Genomic DNA, 21,973 nt, shown 5'->3' with positions numbered 1-21,973 from the left:
CACTTTCATCAAAACAAGGCCTTTCGTATATGACCTAGTATTACGGTCAATTTGCGGCAAGATGCATGGAGATCGGAAATCTACCGTGCAACAAAAGGAGTGGAGTAGATGTTCGTTGTGCAGGTAAATTGCATCGGTCATTTAGCAGTTTTTTTTTGCAGGTCTCATAGGCTGGCGGGGAGAAAGTCAGTGATTTCAGCAAATTGGGGTTCTTCATGACACCAAAGAATCTGCTCACGTATTAACCTCATTTCAAATGGTTACAGCCTTTTCACGAGGAGCTTTGCATCGAGAGTACTGATCAATCTCTCAGGCATCATTTTCATTCTTAAAGGTACCATCTTTGAATGGCCAAGACCTCTTTGTGCGTGAGAAAAGGTAAAAACGAGTGACGCATGCTCTTGTTAAAAATTGACGTCATCGTGGGTTAACAGAGAGCCCAACGATTGCACTTTTGGGGAACAACCACTGTGGTTTACTTATCATTAAAAACCCTTACCATCAAATAACCGTACGTTGTGGAATAATAACATATAGGATCCACAGGGGAAAAAGTGGGTTCCCTACTCGGGAACCCTACTTACCTTATGGGACGTTACCTTATTTGTTATAGCTGTGTGGATCCTTTATAGCCATGAAAGGTTGCTTCGTACGTCAAGCAGGACCCCGGGGTATAGGGTCAATCACGGCTTGACAACGTCATGCCGTGACACCTTCATGGCCGTGGATGGCGCCACTACTCCATCCACCCCAACACTTAGTGTTACAGGCATCTCCTTTATACAGGTAGTTATCACCTGAAATTTCGCTGCTGCACGTAGTGCCGCTTTTCAACCATTTTGTGGCTTTAAAATGAGCAATTAACTAAAAATCGATAAAACAAATAATGAACTATATTAACTACGCGAATTTTTAATAGGAGAAAATATTTTTATTCTCTAAAATTCAAGAAATATGTACAAACGCGGTAAATTGTGTAACAGAAGGGGGTAACTTATAAGGGTATGCGTTTTGAAAGCTTCCTGGTTTATTTCAATCACACAATTCATATGTTTTAGTTAAAACAGAACCGCGAAAAGCAAGAAATAAGAATAAATAGTAATAAAAATACATAAAATTAAATAAATAAATAAAAATTACCCAATTTTTTCACTTAACTTTTCCTCGACGCACAACGGCCAATGACACCTTTACGTTAATAAAACATCACTTACCTTACATAATGTGCTGCTGGTGGAGATTTTCATCAGCTTTCACAAACTCTCTAACTTTTCGTTAAGGTCCGCGTTGGTAGAAAACAGTTTGTTCGTCTAAATGCGGCAATTACTATGGAGTTATTTAGTATAAATATTGGTTATAGGTATATATTATTTTTCCATTAACCTTTTTGCTGTTAAATCTGCAGCAGAAACGTTCGAAAAAAGAAAAGCTAACATTACTTTATTAAACCTAACTAAATGGTAAATTAAGTATCCATATATGTATTCATCACGATTTCACAGAAAAATAATTAGAATTATGGCAATTCATTTTCAAGACGATACACTTATTAGCTTTTTAATAGGCATTAGCCTGATTGCCGTTGCCGTTTCCCTTGTTGTTATTGCCATAGTTATTGCCTCCATTTCCAGAGCCGTTTCCATCGTTTCCATTTCCGTTGGATGGCTCGGGGTACTTGGCTTCACCTTCGTACTTGACATCAGCGACGTAGCCGTTCTCATCAGCGCGGTAGGTGACGATCTGAGTGCGGCCATCGGGCAAGACAACGCGGTAAGAGCCAGTCACAACTTTGCCGTCGCTCTTAGTTTCATGAGCGTAGTCGTTCTTGGTTGGCTCATCCTTGACGGTCCAGGCATATTCAAATGGCATAGGGGGTTGCTATTTAAACGCATTTTAATAGATGTTATCAAATATAAATCAAGGACTAGAAGTTTAAAATTCTTTTCGTGAGTATACCTCCTGTGCGTAAGATGAAGCAGATGCGGAAGGTTTGTTTCCGTTTCCATTGCTGTTGTAAGTATTAGTTGGCTTCTGTTGAGTGCTGGATGCGCCGTAACCCTGTTGCTTTTGGGCACCTCCGTTTTGTGAACCGTAACTTTGTCCAGCTCCAGCTGCGGATTGAGCACTGTAGCCTTGTTGTTGCTGGGCAGCTCCATTTTGAACACCATAGCCCTGTCCAGCTCCGGCGCTAGCAGATGCTTGAACACCATAACTCTGTTGCTGTTGTGCAGCACCTGACTGAGCTCCATAGTTTTGTCCAGCTCCAGCACCTGCGGAGACCTGAGAGCCATAGCTTTGTTGCTGCTGGGCAGCTACGTTTTGAGCACCGTAACCCTGTCCAGCTCCAGCACTAGCAGATACTTGAGCACCATAACCTTGTTGCTGTTGAGTCGCTCCGGGCTGAGCTCCATAACCCTGTTGCTGTTGTTGCTGTCCAGCTTGGCCTCCGTAACCCTGTTGCTGTTGGCCGGCTGCAGCACCATAGCCTTGGGGTTTGGCCACAGCCACAGCGATCAAAGCAGCAAGAATAATGAACTGTTTAAAGAAAAATATTTAAAATTTTACTAAATCAAAAAACAAAATATGAATTCTTTCATTTGAACTGAACCTATACTGGAACTTGGTTCAAAGATGCCACTTGCTCTGTAAAACTTGCCTACCTTGTTCATGTTGTTGAGGGAAAGAATTGATGCTTTCATGGACTGCGTGCAGTCCTTTATATACCAAGCTCATCAGTAGCCAATACCTCGAGTTTCAAATCGTGTGGTTTTCTTTTTTTTTTTTTTTTTTCTTGTGCAAAAGAAGTGCGCACACAGACATGAAAGGCGTCACATTTTCTTTTTCTGATGCCATCTCCTTCCCTCTCTCGAAAGACGTGGGCACCTGGTATCCGTATGTAGTGTATGGTATATCACGATGTACCTGTGATAAGACTGTTGGACTCTCATTTTCACCCAGATTCTCCTTTCACTTTTCTTAAACTAAAACATAATATAGATTTTTCGTTAAAAATTCGTTTAAAATAATCGTAATAGGCCGATTGACAAAGTATTTCTATTGATATGACGTGAAGAATAAAATGTCTTTTGCGAAGCTTTACAAACAATTGATTTTGGCTATGAACCGGATACAAATAATTTGATCATTCAAGCGTTTCAAGCATTTCGTTTAAATGCAATTAAACAATCTCACATGAAACGTCGGAGAAATTTCCATGTCTCTCACAATCTAGTTTATAGATTCAACTACATTATTAGTGTCCGAGTTAACATTCTTTGTAAAAAATCTGAAAAAAGTAATTGTTCTTTGCCAAGTTATATTCTCATAGTAACATAAATAAAAATTTTATCAGTCATTGTATATTATCTCTCTATATTTACTTTACTACTAGAAGATAACATCCAATCTTCGGGTTAACTATGTGCCAGTTTAGTTTCTAGATTATTGACTAGGCTTTATGTTCATATGTTTGATTTGATTGAATTTAATTGATTTCGTGTTAACTTTCATCTTGTTATATTTGGTTTGATTTAACTTAACAAAACGTAAGCGCAAGAATTCAAACAGAAGTACCCATTTTATTTGTTGTAAGAAAATTATAAATGTATTTGAATTTCACGGTTATTCGTACACAAAATTAAGCATTATGGCGATACATAATCGAGTTCTTGTTAAGTTCTAATATGAAGTGCTTGGCTTGTTGCCATTTCCATTAGGCCTGGTATTGCCGTTTCCGTAGTTGTTGTTGCCGTTGCCATTTCCATAATTGTTGCCTCCGTTTCCAAAGCCATTGCTATTCCCATAGTTTCCGTTACCGTTCGATGGTGCGGGGAACTGAGCCTCACCTTCGTACTTGACATCAGCGACGTAGCCGTTCTCATCAGCGCGATAAGAAACAATTTGAGTGCGGCCATCAGGCAAAGCAACGCGGTAAGATCCAGTCACAACCTTGCCGTCGCTCTTAGTTTCATGAGCGTAGTCGTTCTTGGTTGGCTCATCCTTGACGGCCCAGGCATACTCAAATGGCATAGGGGGTTGCTGTTAATAGAATTTCAATAGATGTCATTTGAGTGTTCACTAAATAGAGAATGTGATTACTTCAATACCTGCTGTGAGTAAGATGAGGCAGATGTGGACGGTCTGTTTCCGTTGCTGTTGTAAATATTCGTTGGCTTTTGCTGAGAGTTGGATGCACTGTAACCTTGTTGCTTCTGGGCACCTCCGTTTTGTGAACCGTAATTTTGTCCAGCTCCAGCTGCGGCCTGAACACTATAGCCTTGTTGCTGTTGGGCAGCTCCATTTTGAGCGCTATAACCTTGTCCAGCTCCAGCGCTAGCAGATGCTTGAGCACCGTAACCCTGTTGCTGTTGGGCGGCACCAGACTGAGCTCCGTAGTTTTGTCCAGCTCCAGCGCCTGCTGAGACCTGAGAGCCATAGCCCTGTTGCTGCTGGGCACCTCCATTTTGAGCACCATAACCCTGTCCAGCTCCAGCGCTAGCAGATACTTGAGCACCATAACCTTGTTGCTGTTGAGCCGCTCCTGACTGAGCTCCGTATACCGGCTTCTGCTGTTGCTGTCCAGCTTGGCCTCCGTAACCCTGTTGCTGTTGGCCGACTGCTGCACCATAGCCTTGTGGCTTGGCCATAGCCACAGCAACCAAAACAGCTAAAACAATGTACTATTTCGAAGCAACACAAAAAATTCCACAGGATCAGTTTTTGAAAAATGCTAAAAGCAGTCCGACCATAAAGCTTAAAATTGTCCAACAATCCGCCTTATGATCATGTAATTTCTTTCTTAAAGAACTTACCTGATTCATGTTGTTCAGAAAGGGAACTGATGCTTTCCTTCGCTTCGTGAGCCCTTTATATACCGGTTGGGCTACAACCGCCCATACCTGCAGGTTTTCATTCTTGGCGGTTTCGTTTTGCGAAGGATGAACATCCACATTCGAATTTTCTTTTCTTTCCCCCTATTTTGATTCTTTCTCTTTCTCCTTTGTATGAGGGTTGGTGTGCTTTCGAACGTTTTTCGCTCACCGTTTCATAATAGACATAATAGCTCATCCATTTACTTTCATTGCACGAGATCTTTGGGCTGACCTGCAATTAAGATCAGACGTAACAAGTTATGGAGATGGATACTCTGCGATCTATCAAAAGAATTTGTTTATAATTTACTGTACGTAAGCGGTACATGTAATTAATTAGGTTTGCATCTTTACACCACGTGCAAAACGAAATTTTCTTATGAAATTGAATGCCAAGTGTTTGGAAACCAACCTTGACATGCGTTTCTATCAAGTCCATATATTGCATTACATTATAGAAAGCTCTGAATAGTGTCATCAACTTTAAATTTCAGTGGTGCGATCCATGTCTTAAGAAACTGTCGTCCTAATAAACGTCAACGATGCATCTTATGTCCATTATTGAAAAGGGGAAAAGCACGCCTTAACCAATTACCCTAAAGGTTTGCGTTGTATTCATTTTCGGCATTTGGCAAATTTAAGTTTCCTTCAATGTCCCTGTTTTATTGATTTATGTAAAAATTTTGCTTAATAGTAATCTGACATACTGCGGAACGGCCTCATATCATAATATCATTTTACTACAAAGTTTCTCAACTTTGTTCCATTCCTGCTGAGAGTTGCAACCGCAATTACTGGTATCTCAATTATTTAACTTGAGAATTCATGCCATAAATAACTATCATAGAACTAATGATTCAATCAAGCTCAATGCACTCCCTCTTTTTTCAGGCGTGTTCCACTTACCAATTCTCTTCATTGTTTTAAATATTGAAAAAAAGAGATAAATTTAAAAGGCAAGGGCTTCCTTCTTTGTAATATAATTCCAAACTTTATTAGAATATCATCATGATTGATAGAAAAATAATTAGCGTTATCATGATACATGGCTCATTTTAATGTTTAATATGAAGCAATAGGTTTGGGAATGTTTGGCTGGGCATTCCCGCTACCGTAGCTGTTAGCTCCACTGCCATTCGCGTTGCTGCCATAATTGCTGCCTCCGTTTCCAGATCCGTAGTTTCCGTTACCGCTGGATGGTGCGGGGAATTGAGCCTCACCTTCGTATTTCACATCAGCGACGTAGCCGTTCTCGTCAGCTCGGTAAGAAACAATTTGAGTGCGGCCATCGGGCAAGGCAACGCGGTAAGATCCAGTCACAACTTTGCCATCACTCTTAGTTTCATGAGCGTAGTCGTTCTTGGTTGGCTCATCCTTGACGGTCCAGGCATATTCAAATGGCATAGGGGGTTGCTATTTAAACGCATTTTAAGAGATGTTATCAAATTTAAATCAAGGGCTAGAAGTTTAAAATTCTTTTCGGGAGTATACCTCCTGTGCGTAAGATGAAGCAGATGCGGAAGGTTTGTTTCCGTTTCCATTGCTGTTGTAAGTATTAGTTGGCTTCTGTTGAGTGCTGGATGCGCCGTAACCCTGTTGCTTTTGGGCACCTCCGTTTTGTGAACCGTAACTTTGTCCAGCTCCAGCTGCGGCTTGAGCACTGTAGCCTTGTTGTTGCTGGGCAGCTCCATTTTGAACACCATAGCCCTGTCCAGCTCCGGCGCTAGCAGATGCTTGAACACCATAACTCTGTTGCTGTTGTGCAGCACCTGACTGAGCTCCATAGTTTTGTCCAGCTCCAGCACCTGCGGAGACCTGAGAGCCATAGTTTTGTTGCTGCTGGGCAGCTACGTTTTGAGCACCGTAACCCTGTCCAGCTCCAGCGCTAGCAGATACTTGAGCACCATAACCTTGTTGCTGTTGAGTCGCTCCGGGCTGAGCTCCATAACCCTGTTGCTGTTGTTGCTGTCCAGCTTGGCCTCCGTAACCCTGTTGCTGTTGGCCGGCTGCAGCACCATAGCCTTGGGGTTTGGCCACAGCCACAGCGATCAAAGCAGCAAGAATGATGAACTGTTTAAAGAAAAATATTTAAAATTTTACTAAATCAAAAAACAAAATATGAATTCTTTCATTTGAACTGAACCTATACTGGAACTTGGTTCAAAGATGCCACTTGCTCTGTAAAACTTGCCTACCTTGTTCATGTTGTTGAGGGAAAGAACTGATGCTTTCATGGACTGCGTGCAGTCCTTTATATACCAAGCTCATCAGTAGCCAATACCTCGAGTTTCAAATCGTGTGGTTCTTTTTTTTTTTTTTTTTCTTGTGCAAAAGAAGTGCGCACACAGACATGAAAGGCGTCACATTTTCTTTTTCTGATGCCATCTCCTTCCCTCTCTCGAAAGACGTGGGCACCTGGTATCCGTATGTAGTGTATGGTATATCACGATGTACCTGTGATAAGACTGTTGGACTCTCATTTTCACCCAGATTCTCCTTTCACTTTTCTTAAACTAAAACATAATATAGATTTTTCGTTAAAAATTCGTTTAAAATAATCGTAATAGGCCGATTGACAAAGTATTTCTATTGATATGACGTGAAGAATAAAATGTCTTTTGCGAAGCTTTACAAACAATTGATTTTGGCTATGAACCGGATACAAATAATTTGATCATTCAAACGTTTCAAGCATTTCGTTTAAATGCAATTAAACAATCTCACATGAAACGTCGGAGAAATTTCCATGTCTCTCACAATCTAGTTTATAGATTCAACTACATTATTAGTGTCCGAGTTAACATTCTTTGTAAAAAATCTGAAAAAAGTAATTGTTCTTTGCCAAGTTATATTCTCATAGTAACATAAATAAAAATTTTATCAGTCATTGTATATTATCTCTCTATATTTACTTTACTACTAGAAGATAACATCCAATCTTCGGGTTAACTATGTGCCAGTTTAGTTTCTAGATTATTGACTAGGCTTTATGTTCATATGTTTGATTTGATTGAATTTAATTGATTTCGTGTTAACTTTCATCTTGTTATATTTGGTTTGATTTAACTTAACAAAACGTAAGCGCAAGAATTCAAACAGAAGTACCCATTTTATTTGTTGTAAGAAAATTATAAATGTATTTGAATTTCACGGTTATTCGTACACAAAATTAAGCATTATGGCGATACATAATCGAGTTCTTGTTAAGTTCTAATATGAAGTGCTTGGCTTGTTGCCATTTCCATTAGGCCTGGTATTGCCGTTTCCGTAGTTGTTGTTGCCGTTGCCATTTCCATAATTGTTGCCTCCGTTTCCAAAGCCATTGCTATTCCCATAGTTTCCGTTACCGTTCGATGGTGCGGGGAACTGAGCCTCACCTTCGTACTTGACATCAGCGACGTAGCCGTTCTCATCAGCGCGGTAAGAAACAATTTGAGTGCGGCCATCAGGCAAAGCAACGCGGTAAGATCCAGTCACAACTTTGCCATCGCTCTTAGTTTCATGGGCGTAGTCGTTCTTGGTTGGCTCATCTTTTACCTCCCAGGCATATTCATATGGCATCGGGGGTTGCTGTTGAGACGAAATAATATTCTTTTAAATAAATAATTCTATAAGAACAAATGATATTGTGTTGTGCCAGTACCTCCTGTTCGTAAGATGAAGCGGAGGCTGAAGGCTTAGCGTTGCCATTGCTGTTATAAGTGTTGGTTGGTTTCTGTTGGCCGTTGGATGAACCATAACCTTGTTGCTGTTGAGAAGCTCCATTTTGTGCGCCATAACCCTGTCCAGCTGCTGCACCAAATGAAGCCTGGGATCCGTAGCTTTGTTGGGGCTGAGCGGCAGCAGATTGAGCTCCGTATCCTTGTCCAGCTCCAGCGCTTGCTGTAGCCTGGACACCAAAACCTTGTTGCTGTTGGGCAACACCTGACTGTGTTCCATAATTCTTTCCAGCTCCTGCTGACACCTGAGAACCATAGCCTTGTTGAGCAGCGCTTGACTGAGCTCCGTAGCCCTGTTGCTGTTGATTAGCTTTGCCACCGTATCCCTGTTGCTGAAGTCCCGCTCCTGCGCCATAGCCTTGTGGCTTAGCCAACGCCACCGCGATCAAGGCAGCCAAAATGATGTAATGCTGCGTTTCAAAAGAAATCCCGACAAGAACATGAAAATGGATCATATAGTTAAAAACTATTCTCAGCCCACTGTTCTGCGTGTCATTAAATTTCTCCAGTTCCAGTCTAAAAAATTAACGAAGCTAAAATTACCTTGCTCATGTTGCTGGAAGAAGATGATTCGAATGCTTCAGAAGAAGAACTGATGATTTGAGACGTGGTGAGCTGTCCTTTATATACCAATCCCTTGCCTACACCTCAAGGTTTCAAACTGGTGGCGGTTTCTTTTGCGAAAGATGCGCGTGTGCGCGCATGAAAGCAGCAAAGATTTTCCTTTTTCTCATTTCGACTTGTTGCCTCCCTTGAAAGAAATACGGGCATGCTGCTAATGTGTATAGCGTCTATTGGGCTTCACGTTGCGAAGATATTGGATGCTCTTCATTCGGTCTCCCATCCCCGCTGTTCCTTTCACTTTTCTTGTAAATGGAGAATGCGCAGTTGAACCGCAAATGAAATCTGTTGGTGACACTGCAAATATGGGAAAAGTGAACATATCGTGTAGCTATGGCGGATAGGTGGGTGTAGAGCTAAATCATATCGGTCGTATTTGTCGTTTTGAGAGACTCTGTAGGGAAAGTAAGAGATTTTCTGCTACCTAACTTTTGTACGATCTTAGACTGCTGAAAATTTTAGCGTAATCCAAGCAGCATGAACCTCGTATGTCACAGGTACCCATCGATCTCTACAGATGTGTCTTTGTTTATTCTGACAGAAACGGTTTTTCCAATGGCCAACACCGCACTTTCCGCGCTAGAAGTTGTAACAACTGAATCACGATAAAGTTCTACCGTGCGTGAACTCTCCATTTTCACATTTTTTTTCCTATTTCTATTTCTAACGCTTTTGTTTTGATTTTTATATTTTTTTCTTGCGCCTATCTAAAACGTGCTTACCTTTTCACTATTTTCATTAAACAGTGTTGTAAATAGATTTGCTACGCTTGTAAGACAGGCAACATATTCTCAGTGTTTTGTATGATATCAGTAATGGATATTGATGAACCATCAGAATTAATATGAAACATTGAGGATACATCATTAAATGCAACAAAAAATCACAGTTTATTTGTCGCTGGAAACCATGTGCCGCATGAGGTTAGTCATAAATCTATCAATCTTCTTCAAATCCTGCTGAACCTCTGTTCTGTATTGCAAACACTATTTTTTTAAATGTGAAAAGAAATACCCCATTAGGATGTGTCTGGTGAACAATTGATAGCTTTGAATTCATTACCACGGCATCATCAGTAAATTTCAGCACCAAAGCACCATCGATATGTCTGTACTTCATTGTGTAACGAACCTATGAATAAAAAACAAGTATGCATTATTACTTGAATCCAAACGTTAAAAAACATATCGTCAATACTACAGATATAAACTGATAAATAAACTGGTTATGAATCAACGTCACACGATAGCTGTCGATTAGTTCAATATTTTACCTTCATAGGATTGGCCAAGTAGAGCTTCTCTGCAGCCTTTTCAAAATCTTCCCAGCTTTTAATGAAGGTCATTTTAAAAATTTACGTTCTAAACTTTTAACTAAAACTAATTTGTATAGGTGTACATCAAAATACAAACAACATATGTTAGCCACATTAGATTGTCAGTCAACTCTCAAAATTCGTTTTTCTGACAGGCAAGGGAAAAGCAGTCGACTACGTATGAGAATACGGGAACTGATGATACCAGTGTAAAGACTCTTCTGTACGGAATCGAACGTAAACTCTCCCGTTTCCTTTTCTAAATGTAGTGCATTTGAGTTTTCGAGGTTCTTTAGTTCATGTATTGCTAATTAACGTTATCGATGTAATATCTATTCTGAGTACATTGTTGAGCAATCCTATGATAACTAAAAGAGATATAGACCAGAATCGGAAACTATCCTTGATGCTCGACGTGTGGTTGTTCTGAGTCCACAGAACACATCTCATGACTCACCAATCTTTATCTGTAAAGTTCTATATGGGAAAGAACAATGCGTTTTTGTATAGCTCTTGTTAATTCACTGCCATTGGCCGTGACAAGTACACGAAAGTGCATCATTTCACCAAATCAGGCACAGAATGTTTATTCCAACAAGGGGCAAAGTAACCACCAGGGAACAAAATGCAGCGAAAAGAAGGAACAATAGAATACAGAACCAACGGAAAATTACCGCGAAGTTTAGAAAGGACAAAGAAAAACTAGACAAGATTAATGTGAAGTAGACTTTGATGGAACGGGCGCGTTCCTTAATTAATACATTGTTATCGTTAACTCCTTTCGATACAGTCGCAGAGCTTTCACCAACTTGGTAGCCCACATGACACTGTCTCACATTTACGCAAGAACTCTTATTGGTGTACCGGAAAAATCAGTTAATACATGGTAGTAAAAGTGAGAGAGAAAAAATTATATATTTTCGCTAAAGCTAGGAGATTGTTTGATTGCAAAAGTCGTTAACTGTTCGTAGTTGAACCCCATGGGAAATGAAGAGAAAGTAAAAACAAAGACAAAAAACCACAGCAATAAAGTAAAAGAACACAGATAGAGTACTGATGCTTTTATTCAAATTTTTTTGCAAATTACATACAGCCGAAAAAAACAAAACTTTCCGTTGACTGTACACACGTAGATGATAGCTCATTTACCTTAAAAGCATCTTGGCTGAACGAAAACACATAATAATAATTCTGTCATTAGCAGATGGCTCGCAGAGCCTTTTTTTGCTGGACAAAAACAAAAACCATTGCAAACAAAGTGAACCATTATGGAAAGAAAAAAAAATACGTAATTAACCATAAGACACAAAAGCGTGGTAGTAAACAGCTTTCTCTATATTAGAAGAAGTCTTGGACGATGGTCTCTGCGGCAGGGTCACGCTAGCAGGTTGAAGATACACCGGTAGAGGTGCCAGCACTGGGACGGCTGCGGGATTCTTCGTGAGCGACGGCAGTACTTGCCTTATTTGTTTCGATATCGGGATAGGGGGATTCCTTACTGGAACAAATGGATTGGGCGATATGAAAGAATACTGTCGAGATGGCCTGAATGAATTCGTGCCAGTCCACCCAGAAAATGTTCCTCTTTGAGCTTGTTGAACTGGACTCCTTACCGATTGAAAAGCATTAGCATGAGGACGAACCTGTTGGCTATGATGCTGGGCTACTCGAATGGGCCGAGCTAATTCTAATGTATTTATTGGTGGGATAGGTTTAGTGTGCGAAAGCAAAGGTGAAGCAACGAAACGCGTTGGCTTCGTAGTCGACAAAGGCTTCGGAGTGGATGAAACTTTGTTCGTTTCCGTAGTTGGAATAGGCGAGGTGGTGGGCGGACGGGCCGTAGAGGCAACAGTGCTTACGAAAGCTTGTGGTTTCACGTTGTTCGGCGTGGCCAAACTATTTTGCTTTGGTCTGTTCGAAGTGAAAGCTTTCGGCGGTGCAGGCCCTAGATTGACAACATTGGAAGGCGGTGAACGAACCGGCTGGACGTTCACCTTTGACACAGGTGTTGCGGTGCTTTTCTGCGAGCCAACTTGGGCGTTTGAATGTCGTGTTTTGAAAGGGAACGACTTGATGAAATTGCCGGGGAAATATGCAGCATCGCCAGCAGGTAAATTTGGGGGGCTGAGTACCTTATCGGGAACTGCTCTCGATTTAATGAAACTCACGATGTTCTTCTGTAAATGCGTCGGGGGCTCGTTTGGGTGTCCGCCAAAGTACACCGTTTTACTAGGAGACGAAGGGAAAGTAGGGAAATTAGGTTTCGGGAATTGGGTGAAAGAATCGCCTGGTCCCGAAAGAGGTTGGGGAATAAATCCCGCGTATTTATTAGGCTCGGGAAATCTGGGTTGTTGAAAAGGTTTGATGCTCTCGGTGCTTGGTGTCACCACCGGAGTAGGGGTCGCCGTTCTGCTGGGCGGTCGCAATTCCGGGTACCTCGACGGAAGAAAATCATTGGCTTTGAAGGGCGTCGATGGAACAAAGGCCGGAGGTTCAGCAGACACGGCTTGAACGTGAGGAGCGATTTCTTTTGATAGCGGAGGGTTGAACGTTTCGACATCGTGGACTTTTAACGTGAACGGACGTTCGGCGGTGTTCTCAATCGGCGTTAATTGAGTTGAGAAGTCTGTTAGACGGAAAGATTCCTGTTGCGGGAATGGAGAGAACTTCGCGTACAGTGCGTCAATGGAAGAGGACACACTTCCTGGAGAGCCAACTTCCCTTCCGGCAAGTTCAGTTTCTACAGAATGGACTGCCGTATCTCTGAATATGTCGGGTACAGAAAAACTGGGACCGAACGATGGGAAATGCGAGGTACTCCAATCAGACGGATTGGATCGTGAATGCGGTCCGAAATAGGAGCTTTCAATTTGAAATCCATCGTTGTTATTTTTCTGGCTATCGATTAGCGATGTGACGGAAGGTAAGCCATCATTGGATTTCGAAAAACCTTGTTCATTGCTGGTATCTTGGAACTCGGAAGGGGAAGGTTCAGTCGTTTCCTGACGTTGGGGCGAGGGTTTATCATCGCTAGCTGGTTGGGAATCAGATACAGAAGCAAAGAACTCAAGGATTTCCTTCTTATTCAACTCACTACGGTTCTCATTTTTAACTGAAGGTGAGCTAGTCACGATAAACTGTTGGCTCGGTTGAAACGTCAACTGCTGCTGTCTACCTGAGCTTCCTCTAGGAGCGATTCTTTCTCCGAACGTTGATTCGTCTATCGATGCGGACAAAGCAATCAAAGCGTCGTCATCAACCGACCATTGGCCGGATGAAATAGACCTGGCTTTATTCGTTGCACTGCGAGACCCTTGTTTAAAGGACAATCTTTCACGCGTGGAATGGACATTGGACGACGCTCCTTCAGCCGGGGTTTGGCCAAAGTCTCCGTGAAAAGGTAATGGCGTCTTGATGGCGTATGCGAATTTATATGGATCCTTTAATGAATAAAGAAAGTTAACAATCGATATCATACTTGGCTGTTTTTTTAGCGATCCTTACGAGATATCCAGCGGAGCTTTGACGGGACGATGCAACTCTTCTTGAAGCCACGATCACGCACGGGATGTTGAGGATGAATGTAGCGAACAACACGATGGACTGGTTGAAAAAAAGAAACAAGTCGTTGATACGATCCGAATAATTATTGCAGTAGCAAAATCGATAGGACAACTTACAGCCGCATTGAAGACGATCGGCGTCTCCTTCATGATGGTCGATGGTCGACGTAAGACTGGTAACAACGAACAAGAATGGCTGCAATTTTATTCGTCGCTTCCTCTATACGTTTTTCTTGATCATGAGAATCAAAATGGGAAAAAGTGGAGAAAATGCCAAACAAAACGACATACCGCACTATACCACGTATATAGGCTAAAGGCACAAGAGTATATACACACACTCCCACCAACGATTTCATTAAAGGCATTGTTCCACTTGATGACTCTTCTTTGCTTCCTCTTCTATTTTTATTCCTCGTACATTTTTTTCCCGGCTTTCTAACAACAGTCTTCACTTTCATAAAAACACGTTTTTATAAATCCTTTTTTTCTTCCCTTAACCTACCGAGATTTTCTCCGTCCTATACTTGCTGCTTCGATCGTGATACATTTTCTCTGAGCAATGCTGCCTCTCATTTGGCGCTACCGTTCCACGCTTTCTCTTCTTCGACTTATTTTTATTGGCTTGTTTTACGTTACGTTGCTTATAGATACCGGAGCTACATAACTTTATCAATTGCAAATCGGTTGGAGGGGATTTCAGTGGAGCAAATCTGACGACGGGAGATCGAGATTGAAATGACGGTTTGTTCCAAACATAAAACCCAATCTGAAAAACTATATGGTTATAAAAAGAAAGTTAGATTACCACACCGATCGACTCTGCTTGGCTGACATTATCTGATCACGCGTTCATCTTTTTTTTTTAATCAATTGTTTTTCGAATAATGAAAAATGAAAATTACTACGTGTTTTGAAAATAGAGTCTTAGGATATCCGGTGTGAACTAGGTTTAGCGCTACCAATAACTAAGGACTTGTTGTGTTAGGATGTTCGCTATCTCCGAATGCGGATTGGATATCGATGGAAAATCTTGCTATAAAAGAAAACACATAGATGCCGGATGAAACAATTCCATCTGCCATTATGAGGAAAACGAAATAAGGAAACTTATCGAGATCATGATGCACTAGTTTAATTTTTTTTGACTTTCCAGACGATGAGAATCCGGACGATTTCTTTATTCCGCCTCATGCAGCGATTAGAATTCTCTTTTTTCATAATAGTGTGCTATGCTGTTCTCTCTGACCTACTTGCTTTTCACGGAGAGCAACGGATAAAAAGAAACAAGTCGTTCACAATTATATAAGCCACACTTTTACAAAAGATTTTAAGGCAGCTGTTCTAAACTATAAAGAATACTTCGGGAAATGTTTTGAATGGCCAACTGTGTTTCCGTCAAAATTGGGGATTCCTGTCAAAGTAGGACGTTGTGAACGTCTTTGGGTATTGTCACATCAAAGCTGGAAATCAACGAGAAGAAACCCTTAGGAGAAAGTGAGCAATTTGAAGAGAGCGGTAAATTGATGATTGATCCCCACATCAAGTAGCAAACGATTGTCATTCGACTATTGCGTGTTGTGGTAGTGGTTGCCTAGGCTCCCATCATTCACCTTTCTTTGCAAAAACACAGAAAAAAGACTCTCGTTTGCACGTATAATATGTCGTAGATGCATCAGGGATGAATTACAACATCTGACATATCAACAACCAACATCCGACCTAATAATTCGCAAACCATTTTTCTTTTGCTTTCCATCTCATCTGAGATTGTAGATGGTTTGTAGTCAACACACTTTTCACTAAACGGACTACAGAGTTGAACGGGGTAGCCTCTTTTTAAAACATAATTGATAAAAAGAGTTGATAGATTTCAAAAACTATTTCTCTTTTTTTTTTTTGGTTTTAATTACAGCGTTTATATTTGAAGGTTTGTTTCACATGCGAGCGTGTCAGCATGTATGGATAAGCCTTAGGCTTTCCGGTCGGACGAACTTTCCCTACTGTTTAATAACCGATGCGTGAGAGAACCTCTTTCGGGGGATAGCATTTTAGATAAGTAAAACTAACCATTTGATTTTTTTTTCTGTTTCCGTTATTTGGCGAAATTTGCTAAAGACAGTTCAACCAAGAACGACGTAAAGGTTTGCGCTTGTTTTTCAAACATCTCGCGTGTATTTTTGGAAGAGTAATGACGCATAATTTGCACAGGAACGTATTTAACACTCTCTCAAGTTATTATATTCTTTTTCCCTTAATTTACTTGACGTCGGACTTTTAACAGATAACAAAACAATTTTTATGTTTCACATTAGAATCAGAATCGTGGTGTTTTTATTACTGTGTGACCTCGCTACGTATAAAAGCGAGATTGAAAGTTTCCAACTTCTTTGTTATACATAAAAAAAAGAGTGTGTGAGGAGATAGAATCCAGCCATTATTACCGGGTATTAAGAAGAGATATGCTGGCTTTATACATCATCGTGGAACACGCGGCCGATTGTAATCTGAAACCTGTGATGATTGATTGAGCGTAGCGTCCTCCACTCCGCAAATTGATCAAATTTCGCTTCAGCGCTTTCGAATGTCAAAATTTATATTTCGCTGATTCGGTTCTTAATAGGCTGGCCTTTAGTGCATCAGGAAAGTAAAGAGAGATTGGCGTACTATATCTACGGTGCTTTTAAAGTTATGCAAATTCTGCGGTGAGACCGCAGACTTTTTTCTTCTTTCTCGATGGCAGCCCATTCATTTCAAATGATGTCTCGATATTTAATTACTTGAAGCCAATTGTTTTGCAAGACGAAAATAACCGTGTCGTGTTTGCTCTGTTTTTGACTTCACAACTTATTAGCACGACTGTGCACGATCACGAAAACGGTGGATGACGGATCCCATTCAAATTATTTGTTAGGGCGCTCTCCCTTTTTTTTTTCAAAACTAATCGAATCTAATAATGAAAAGAAAGCGAGAGAGTATTTGTTTGGAGTAAGTAAATTACCATAATGTATATTTCAATTTGATAGTGATTCGTAAAAAAATAGTTGAACATGACGACCATACAATACAGAAGTCACGACATCTTTAAGCTTGTTAATATGAAGAGCTGGGTTTGTTTCCGTTGCCGTAGTTGTTGCCGTTTCCACTGGGCCTGGCATTGCCATTTCCATAGCCATTGTTTCCGTTGCCATTTCCGTTGCTGCCACTGCCGTAGTTGTTGCTTCCAGCACCGTTGCCATTGCCGTAGTTGTTGCTTCCAGCACCATTGCCATTGCCGTAGTTGCCATTGCCGTTGGATGGTGCGGGGAATTGAGCTTCACCTTCGTACTTGACATCAGCGACGTAGCCGTTCTCATCAGCGCGGTAGGTGACGATCTGAGTGCGGCCGTCGGGGAGGAGGACTCGGTAAGATCCAGTGACAACTTTGCCGTCGCTCTCGGCCTCGTGGGCGTAGTCGTTCTGGGTGGGCTCATCCTTGACGGCGTAAGCGAATTTGTATGGCATGGGGGGTTGCTGTTTAATAGAATTTCAATAGATGTTAGCAAACATTCACGTAGTTAAGTTAAGAATTGTGTTGCATTACTACCTCCTGTTCGTAGGATGAAGCGGATGCGGACGGTCTGTTTCCATTGCTGTTGTAAGTATTAGTTGGTTTCTGCTGAGTGCTGGATGCGCCGTAACCTTGTTGCTGCTGGGCACCTCCGTTTTGAGCACCATAACCTTGTCCAGCTCCGGCGCTAGCAAAGGCTTGACCACCATAACCCTGTTGCTGTTGAGCAGCACCAGATTGAGCTCCGTAGTTTTGTCCAGCTCCAGCGGCTGCTGAAACCTGAGAGCCATAGCCCTGTTGCTGCTGGGCAGCTCCATTTTGAGCACCATAACTCTGTCCAGCTCCAGCGCTAGCAGATACTTGAGCACCGTAACCTTGTTGCTGTTGAGCCGCTCCGGACTGAGCTCCGTATGCCGGCTTCTGCTGTTGCTGTCCAGCTTGGCCTCCGTAACCCTGTTGCTGTTGGCCGGCTGCTGCACCATAACCTTGCGGCTTGGCCATCGCTACGGCAACCAAAGCAGCTAAAACGATGTACTGTTCCATTTTTTGTGTTTAAAAGAAATGCCAAAAATGTTTAGAAATAGTTAGTTTTAAAATGTTTAACTTAAATGGAACCCACTCTAGTTTGCAAAAGTAAACATACCTTATTCATATTGTTGGAAGTAGATGAGTCGAACGCTTCAGAGAAGGAACTGATGCTTTGACGTCGAGTCAAGCCGTCCTTATATACCGAACATCACCAGCCCGCCTACACCTCCGCCAAGGCTATAACCGAACAGTTTTCATCTTCTCAAAAAGAAAAGAAGCGCGTGCACACGCTTGAAAGGATTCAGTTTTTACTTTTCACTTGGTCGTGTCTTTCACGAAGAGATGGGCGGCTTGTCGAGGGGGGGCCGTAGTGCTGCAAACCCTCCGCCGAAGATGCTCAGGATACTCGTTCGCTCATCCTTCCACCCACAACTCCTCCTTTCACTTTCGCGAGGACTCCTTCCATTGGGCACGAAATTTGGTTCACGTAATTTCGAATAATAATTTTTTCAGACGACCTAAAGATGAAAAGCTTTCACGTTCAACCCGCACGATGCAATGCTCTTCTCCGTTGTTGCAGCCGGTCGTACAACGAAGGGCTCTCGCTTTCGCCGTGAGTCCCGCCAGCATATTAGAAGAGACACTACACGCATGTGTGGTTTATTTGTCGCAAAACCACCGTCACCGCGTCCAATTGGCGGTTTTTAATGAAAAGAAAGACAATTTTTACAATGAAAGAGAGAGTAAATAATGTCCTTTTTTTTATATATTTGTGTACACAATTCCTTTCGCGCTTCGATTGAATTGTCAAAGCGTGTTGGAATAGAATTGCATGATTTTCACGCCAGACTATATGTGACATTACGGCAAAGTAAACATGTAGGCTACATACTACAGAAGGCTACTTTGAATATGCAGAAAGCAATTTTTTTGCTATGGCTTCATGCACGAGATGTTTTTATTCCCGTTGTTTGGTGTTTATCAATCTTCGGATTGTTATCATTGCTTTGGTTTCTCCGTTGCGGCTATGAAGAATAGCTAACTAACGAGAGGGATGATTGATCTATTCTGTATGTACTTTGCAACGCGAGAGAGCGAAATGCGAAAGACTCAACTTGACTCGAATGAGCATCAAACCGAAACGAGAAAAAAAAAAGGCAACAATTCCCATCATCTGGCCATTGTAAATCGAACGTCGTACCGGAATTGCTGGTCCCGAAGAAGTCTTTCCCGAGGCCTGTCCCCAATTGCACGAAATGCGCGTTAACGTCAAGCCAATAGCATAATTACAGGCTCCTGTAGACCGAGCAATTTTTTTTTCTTTCTGTTTGCTATTCTTCCATTTTTGAAAATGCAAATTGCTATTCAACCAAAATAATTAAATATCGGTTTCACTTTCTCGCGATATTTTTTCTCCAACGATACAAGCGAACGAAGTCGAAATCTCTAATATGGCTTTAATCTGTGCACTAATCACAGCAGCCATTGCACAGAGACGAGCTTGTGAATATAGAAATTTGACAAACCACGGCCGCGATGGTTCATGCAATTGTCGAGCAGATTGGCACTGCGATGATGCCATGCAAAAATACAGTCAATGAGATTGGAGAAGAAAGCGCAAACCACGTCTCTAATGGCGGAGAAAAGAATTTCCATTTCCAACACCCCAACGATTAGATTTAAGAAAATGGAATCCTCTTATGTTTTTTTCTGAAAATTCGCCAATGTATTTTTTGAATATATTACAACAAATGTTTTCGTATGAACGTAGGTACAGGTTTTAATAAGAAGGTTTGTCGGCCGGTTTGTATTCGGGTGCTGGATACTTGGCTTCGCCTTCGTACTTCACATCAGCGACGTAACCGTTCTCGTCGGCCTTGTAGGTGACAATTTGAGTGCGGCCGTCGGGAAGAGCGACGCGGTAAGATCCGGTCACGACTTTGCCATCGCTGCTCTCCTTGTGGCCGTAGTCGTTCTTGCTCTCCTCATCTTTCACAGCCCAATCGAAGCTGTAAGGCATGGGCGGCTATAGAAGAAAAATCGAATTCATTCTTAATAAAAGAGCTAATTGAAATTTTAAATGATCAAACTTACGTATTCTTCGGCTTTGGCGTAACCAGCAGCAGCTGGGGCCGGGTACGAAGGCTGAGGATAAGCGGGAAGTTCAGCAGCGAGAGCGACGGCGATCAAAGTGGTCAAAACGATGAACTAGTTTATTTAAGAAAACAAACAACGTTTCTAAACTTTAAATATGTGTTTTTAAAAATATATTGTAGTTGATGGTTTTACCTTCATGTTTGCTGAGTGAAGAGTGGACTGGACTGTTCAAAGGGTAGAACTGATGATTGGAAATGGTTCACCGGTCCCTTTATATACCCACGATTGTTTTTTACGAGTTGGGCGTGCAGGAGAGTCGGCTGAAAAACGGGCAGTCCGACCTTCTATAGAAAGGATGGAAATGGCCAGTTACCCCGTCGGCTAGATCCATTTCTCACACCGTTTTGGGGGCTTGGGCTTTCCTGTTGTGCCAAGTAAAACACTCTCACATCGAGAAACTCTCTCGGTCCCTTTCGCTTTCTTTTTCGCTAATTATCCTGCTTGTATTCAGTGTATCGGCCGTTATTGCTAAACAAAACGATGCCCGTCACTTTGTAATGACATACAGCATTTTCCGCCTCCTCACTCTACATCATCGTGCGACGCAAACTGGCCCGTCGCACGCCGACTTGGTTCACTTGTTTCTCATCTTATCGCTGTAGCCGTTGATTTACTTCAAAATTGTTGCAGTTCAATTGGCCAATAAATACTATTGTTTTTATCAACTGGCTTTGCTTTACCATACATCGTCAAGTTCAATTGATGGGCCCCCTCGTCATTACGTTTAATCGCATTTTATATGAGCTATTCGCTTGATTGGCGGCATTCTGGAATTGTGCTAAATGGACGTGGACATAGAGCGCCCTGTAATTACGTGCAATGCAGGTGAAAGAGTGCCACTTTATATTTTTTTTTTTACGACATGATTGGATTGCGTTTCGCAAACTACATGATTTGCTGTTATGAATTTCCTCGGAATAAAAAGGCACTTGCCAATGATGCTGTGCATTTTTCAATCTAGTTTGTGTTTTCAACTATGATAATCTGAGTTTGCAATCAGCGAGAAGCTCCGAATCATTGCGCTTATTTCGGCTGATGAACGTGCCGATCCGTAAACGCGGAACAAGGTGCAGCCATTGGTAAAACCGCAGGAATTCGAAATGTGAGGCACGACGCGCATTGTAACTGCATGAGTTGCGCTCAACCGGGTTACGTAATCTTAACTTTCCAACCGTCAAGGCATCATACCATTACGCGTATCAGAAACTACTTTTTTCATTACTACAACAGTCACTTGTTTTTTTAAGAAAACGGAAACGAACGAAAGGCCAATTAAAATCCCTATTTGAACCGAAGGTCTTCATTCAAAACTAATTAAAAATTTTTTATGCATACGTTTGTGGGTACGATGTCCTGTAATTTCATAAAGTTATTTCTATGTACACCCTTCTCCATTTGCTTACGGAGCATGCCTCTAAAATGAAATAAGAAAACTTACAAAATATAAATTCGCTTTCACACGATCGTGCTCAACGCACCTGCACTTAAGCAAAATACAAAGTATGTAGATATATAGTTCAGATATAGAGAGCGATTGTTGGCAGAGGCGTAGGGAAACCTTTACTATAAGAGCACGAAGTTCACGCAATTTTCCTTGGTTAAACGACGCATGAGGGTACGCATTTGTGCATACGCGCCGTAATTCGTGA

The 21,973-nt window shown here is 41.6% G+C and overlaps 8 protein-coding genes across 9 annotated transcripts; all 8 read right to left on the bottom strand.

Moving 5' to 3' along the window:
* Positions 1 to 1,465: 1,465 nt before the first annotated feature.
* LOC130690049 (pro-resilin-like) lies at positions 1,466 to 2,680 on the bottom strand. Its single transcript, XM_057513016.2, has 3 exons — positions 2,661 to 2,680; positions 1,957 to 2,535; positions 1,466 to 1,878 (listed from the first exon to the last, which is right to left on the bottom strand). Exons 1-3 carry the CDS (start codon positions 2,667 to 2,669, stop codon positions 1,558 to 1,560), a joined length of 909 nt encoding a protein of 302 aa, XP_057368999.1. The 5' UTR covers positions 2,670 to 2,680; the 3' UTR covers positions 1,466 to 1,557.
* A 902-nt stretch (positions 2,681 to 3,582) lies between these two features.
* Positions 3,583 to 4,827, bottom strand: LOC130690046 (pro-resilin-like). The gene is made up of 3 exons (XM_057513011.2): positions 4,812 to 4,827; positions 4,107 to 4,679; positions 3,583 to 4,038 (listed from the first exon to the last, which is right to left on the bottom strand). Exons 1-3 carry the CDS (start codon positions 4,818 to 4,820, stop codon positions 3,679 to 3,681), a joined length of 942 nt encoding a protein of 313 aa, XP_057368994.1. The 5' UTR covers positions 4,821 to 4,827; the 3' UTR covers positions 3,583 to 3,678.
* Positions 4,828 to 5,819: 992 nt separating this feature from the next.
* LOC130690043 (pro-resilin-like) lies at positions 5,820 to 7,110 on the bottom strand. Its single transcript, XM_057513005.2, has 3 exons — positions 7,067 to 7,110; positions 6,363 to 6,941; positions 5,820 to 6,284 (listed from the first exon to the last, which is right to left on the bottom strand). Exons 1-3 carry the CDS (start codon positions 7,103 to 7,105, stop codon positions 5,934 to 5,936), a joined length of 969 nt encoding a protein of 322 aa, XP_057368988.1. The 5' UTR covers positions 7,106 to 7,110; the 3' UTR covers positions 5,820 to 5,933.
* Positions 7,111 to 7,991: 881 nt separating this feature from the next.
* On the bottom strand, positions 7,992 to 9,273 carry LOC132087709 (pro-resilin-like). The gene is made up of 3 exons (XM_057513014.2): positions 9,134 to 9,273; positions 8,515 to 9,000; positions 7,992 to 8,441 (listed from the first exon to the last, which is right to left on the bottom strand). Exons 1-3 carry the CDS (start codon positions 9,140 to 9,142, stop codon positions 8,082 to 8,084), a joined length of 855 nt encoding a protein of 284 aa, XP_057368997.1. The 5' UTR covers positions 9,143 to 9,273; the 3' UTR covers positions 7,992 to 8,081.
* Positions 9,274 to 9,997: 724 nt separating this feature from the next.
* Positions 9,998 to 10,709, bottom strand: LOC130690076 (signal recognition particle 9 kDa protein). Its single transcript, XM_057513051.2, has 3 exons — positions 10,485 to 10,709; positions 10,274 to 10,342; positions 9,998 to 10,197 (listed from the first exon to the last, which is right to left on the bottom strand). The coding sequence occupies exons 1-3, from the start codon at positions 10,554 to 10,556 to the stop codon at positions 10,102 to 10,104; spliced, it is 237 nt and encodes a 78-aa protein (XP_057369034.1). The 5' UTR covers positions 10,557 to 10,709; the 3' UTR covers positions 9,998 to 10,101.
* An 863-nt stretch (positions 10,710 to 11,572) lies between these two features.
* Positions 11,573 to 14,303, bottom strand: LOC130690025 (proteoglycan 4-like). Its single transcript, XM_057512987.1, has 3 exons — positions 14,207 to 14,303; positions 14,031 to 14,129; positions 11,573 to 13,966 (listed from the first exon to the last, which is right to left on the bottom strand). Exons 1-3 carry the CDS (start codon positions 14,237 to 14,239, stop codon positions 11,819 to 11,821), a joined length of 2,280 nt encoding a protein of 759 aa, XP_057368970.1. The 5' UTR covers positions 14,240 to 14,303; the 3' UTR covers positions 11,573 to 11,818.
* Positions 14,304 to 17,084: 2,781 nt separating this feature from the next.
* Positions 17,085 to 18,425, bottom strand: LOC130690047 (pro-resilin-like). Of its 2 annotated transcripts, XM_057513015.2 has the most exons (4): positions 18,283 to 18,425; positions 17,940 to 18,173; positions 17,676 to 17,771; positions 17,085 to 17,602 (listed from the first exon to the last, which is right to left on the bottom strand). In XM_057513015.2, the coding sequence occupies exons 1-4, from the start codon at positions 18,289 to 18,291 to the stop codon at positions 17,183 to 17,185; spliced, it is 759 nt and encodes a 252-aa protein (XP_057368998.1). In that variant the 5' UTR covers positions 18,292 to 18,425; the 3' UTR covers positions 17,085 to 17,182. The 2 variants fall into 2 exon arrangements, with proteins under 2 accessions (XP_057368998.1, XP_057368995.1); XM_057513012.2 differs by having other exon boundaries at positions 17,676 to 18,173.
* A 1,440-nt stretch (positions 18,426 to 19,865) lies between these two features.
* LOC130690068 (pro-resilin-like) lies at positions 19,866 to 20,563 on the bottom strand. Its single transcript, XM_057513044.2, has 3 exons — positions 20,457 to 20,563; positions 20,262 to 20,375; positions 19,866 to 20,193 (listed from the first exon to the last, which is right to left on the bottom strand). Exons 1-3 carry the CDS (start codon positions 20,460 to 20,462, stop codon positions 19,948 to 19,950), a joined length of 366 nt encoding a protein of 121 aa, XP_057369027.1. The 5' UTR covers positions 20,463 to 20,563; the 3' UTR covers positions 19,866 to 19,947.
* Between the last annotated feature and the right edge of the window lie 1,410 nt (positions 20,564 to 21,973).

Source organism: Daphnia carinata, chromosome 6 (assembly GCF_022539665.2).
Source record: "Daphnia carinata strain CSIRO-1 chromosome 6, CSIRO_AGI_Dcar_HiC_V3, whole genome shotgun sequence".
NCBI lineage: Eukaryota > Metazoa > Arthropoda > Branchiopoda > Diplostraca > Daphniidae > Daphnia > Daphnia carinata.
Note: the sequence above shows the minus strand (reverse complement) of the source record. Positions and strands in the feature narration are given on the sequence as shown.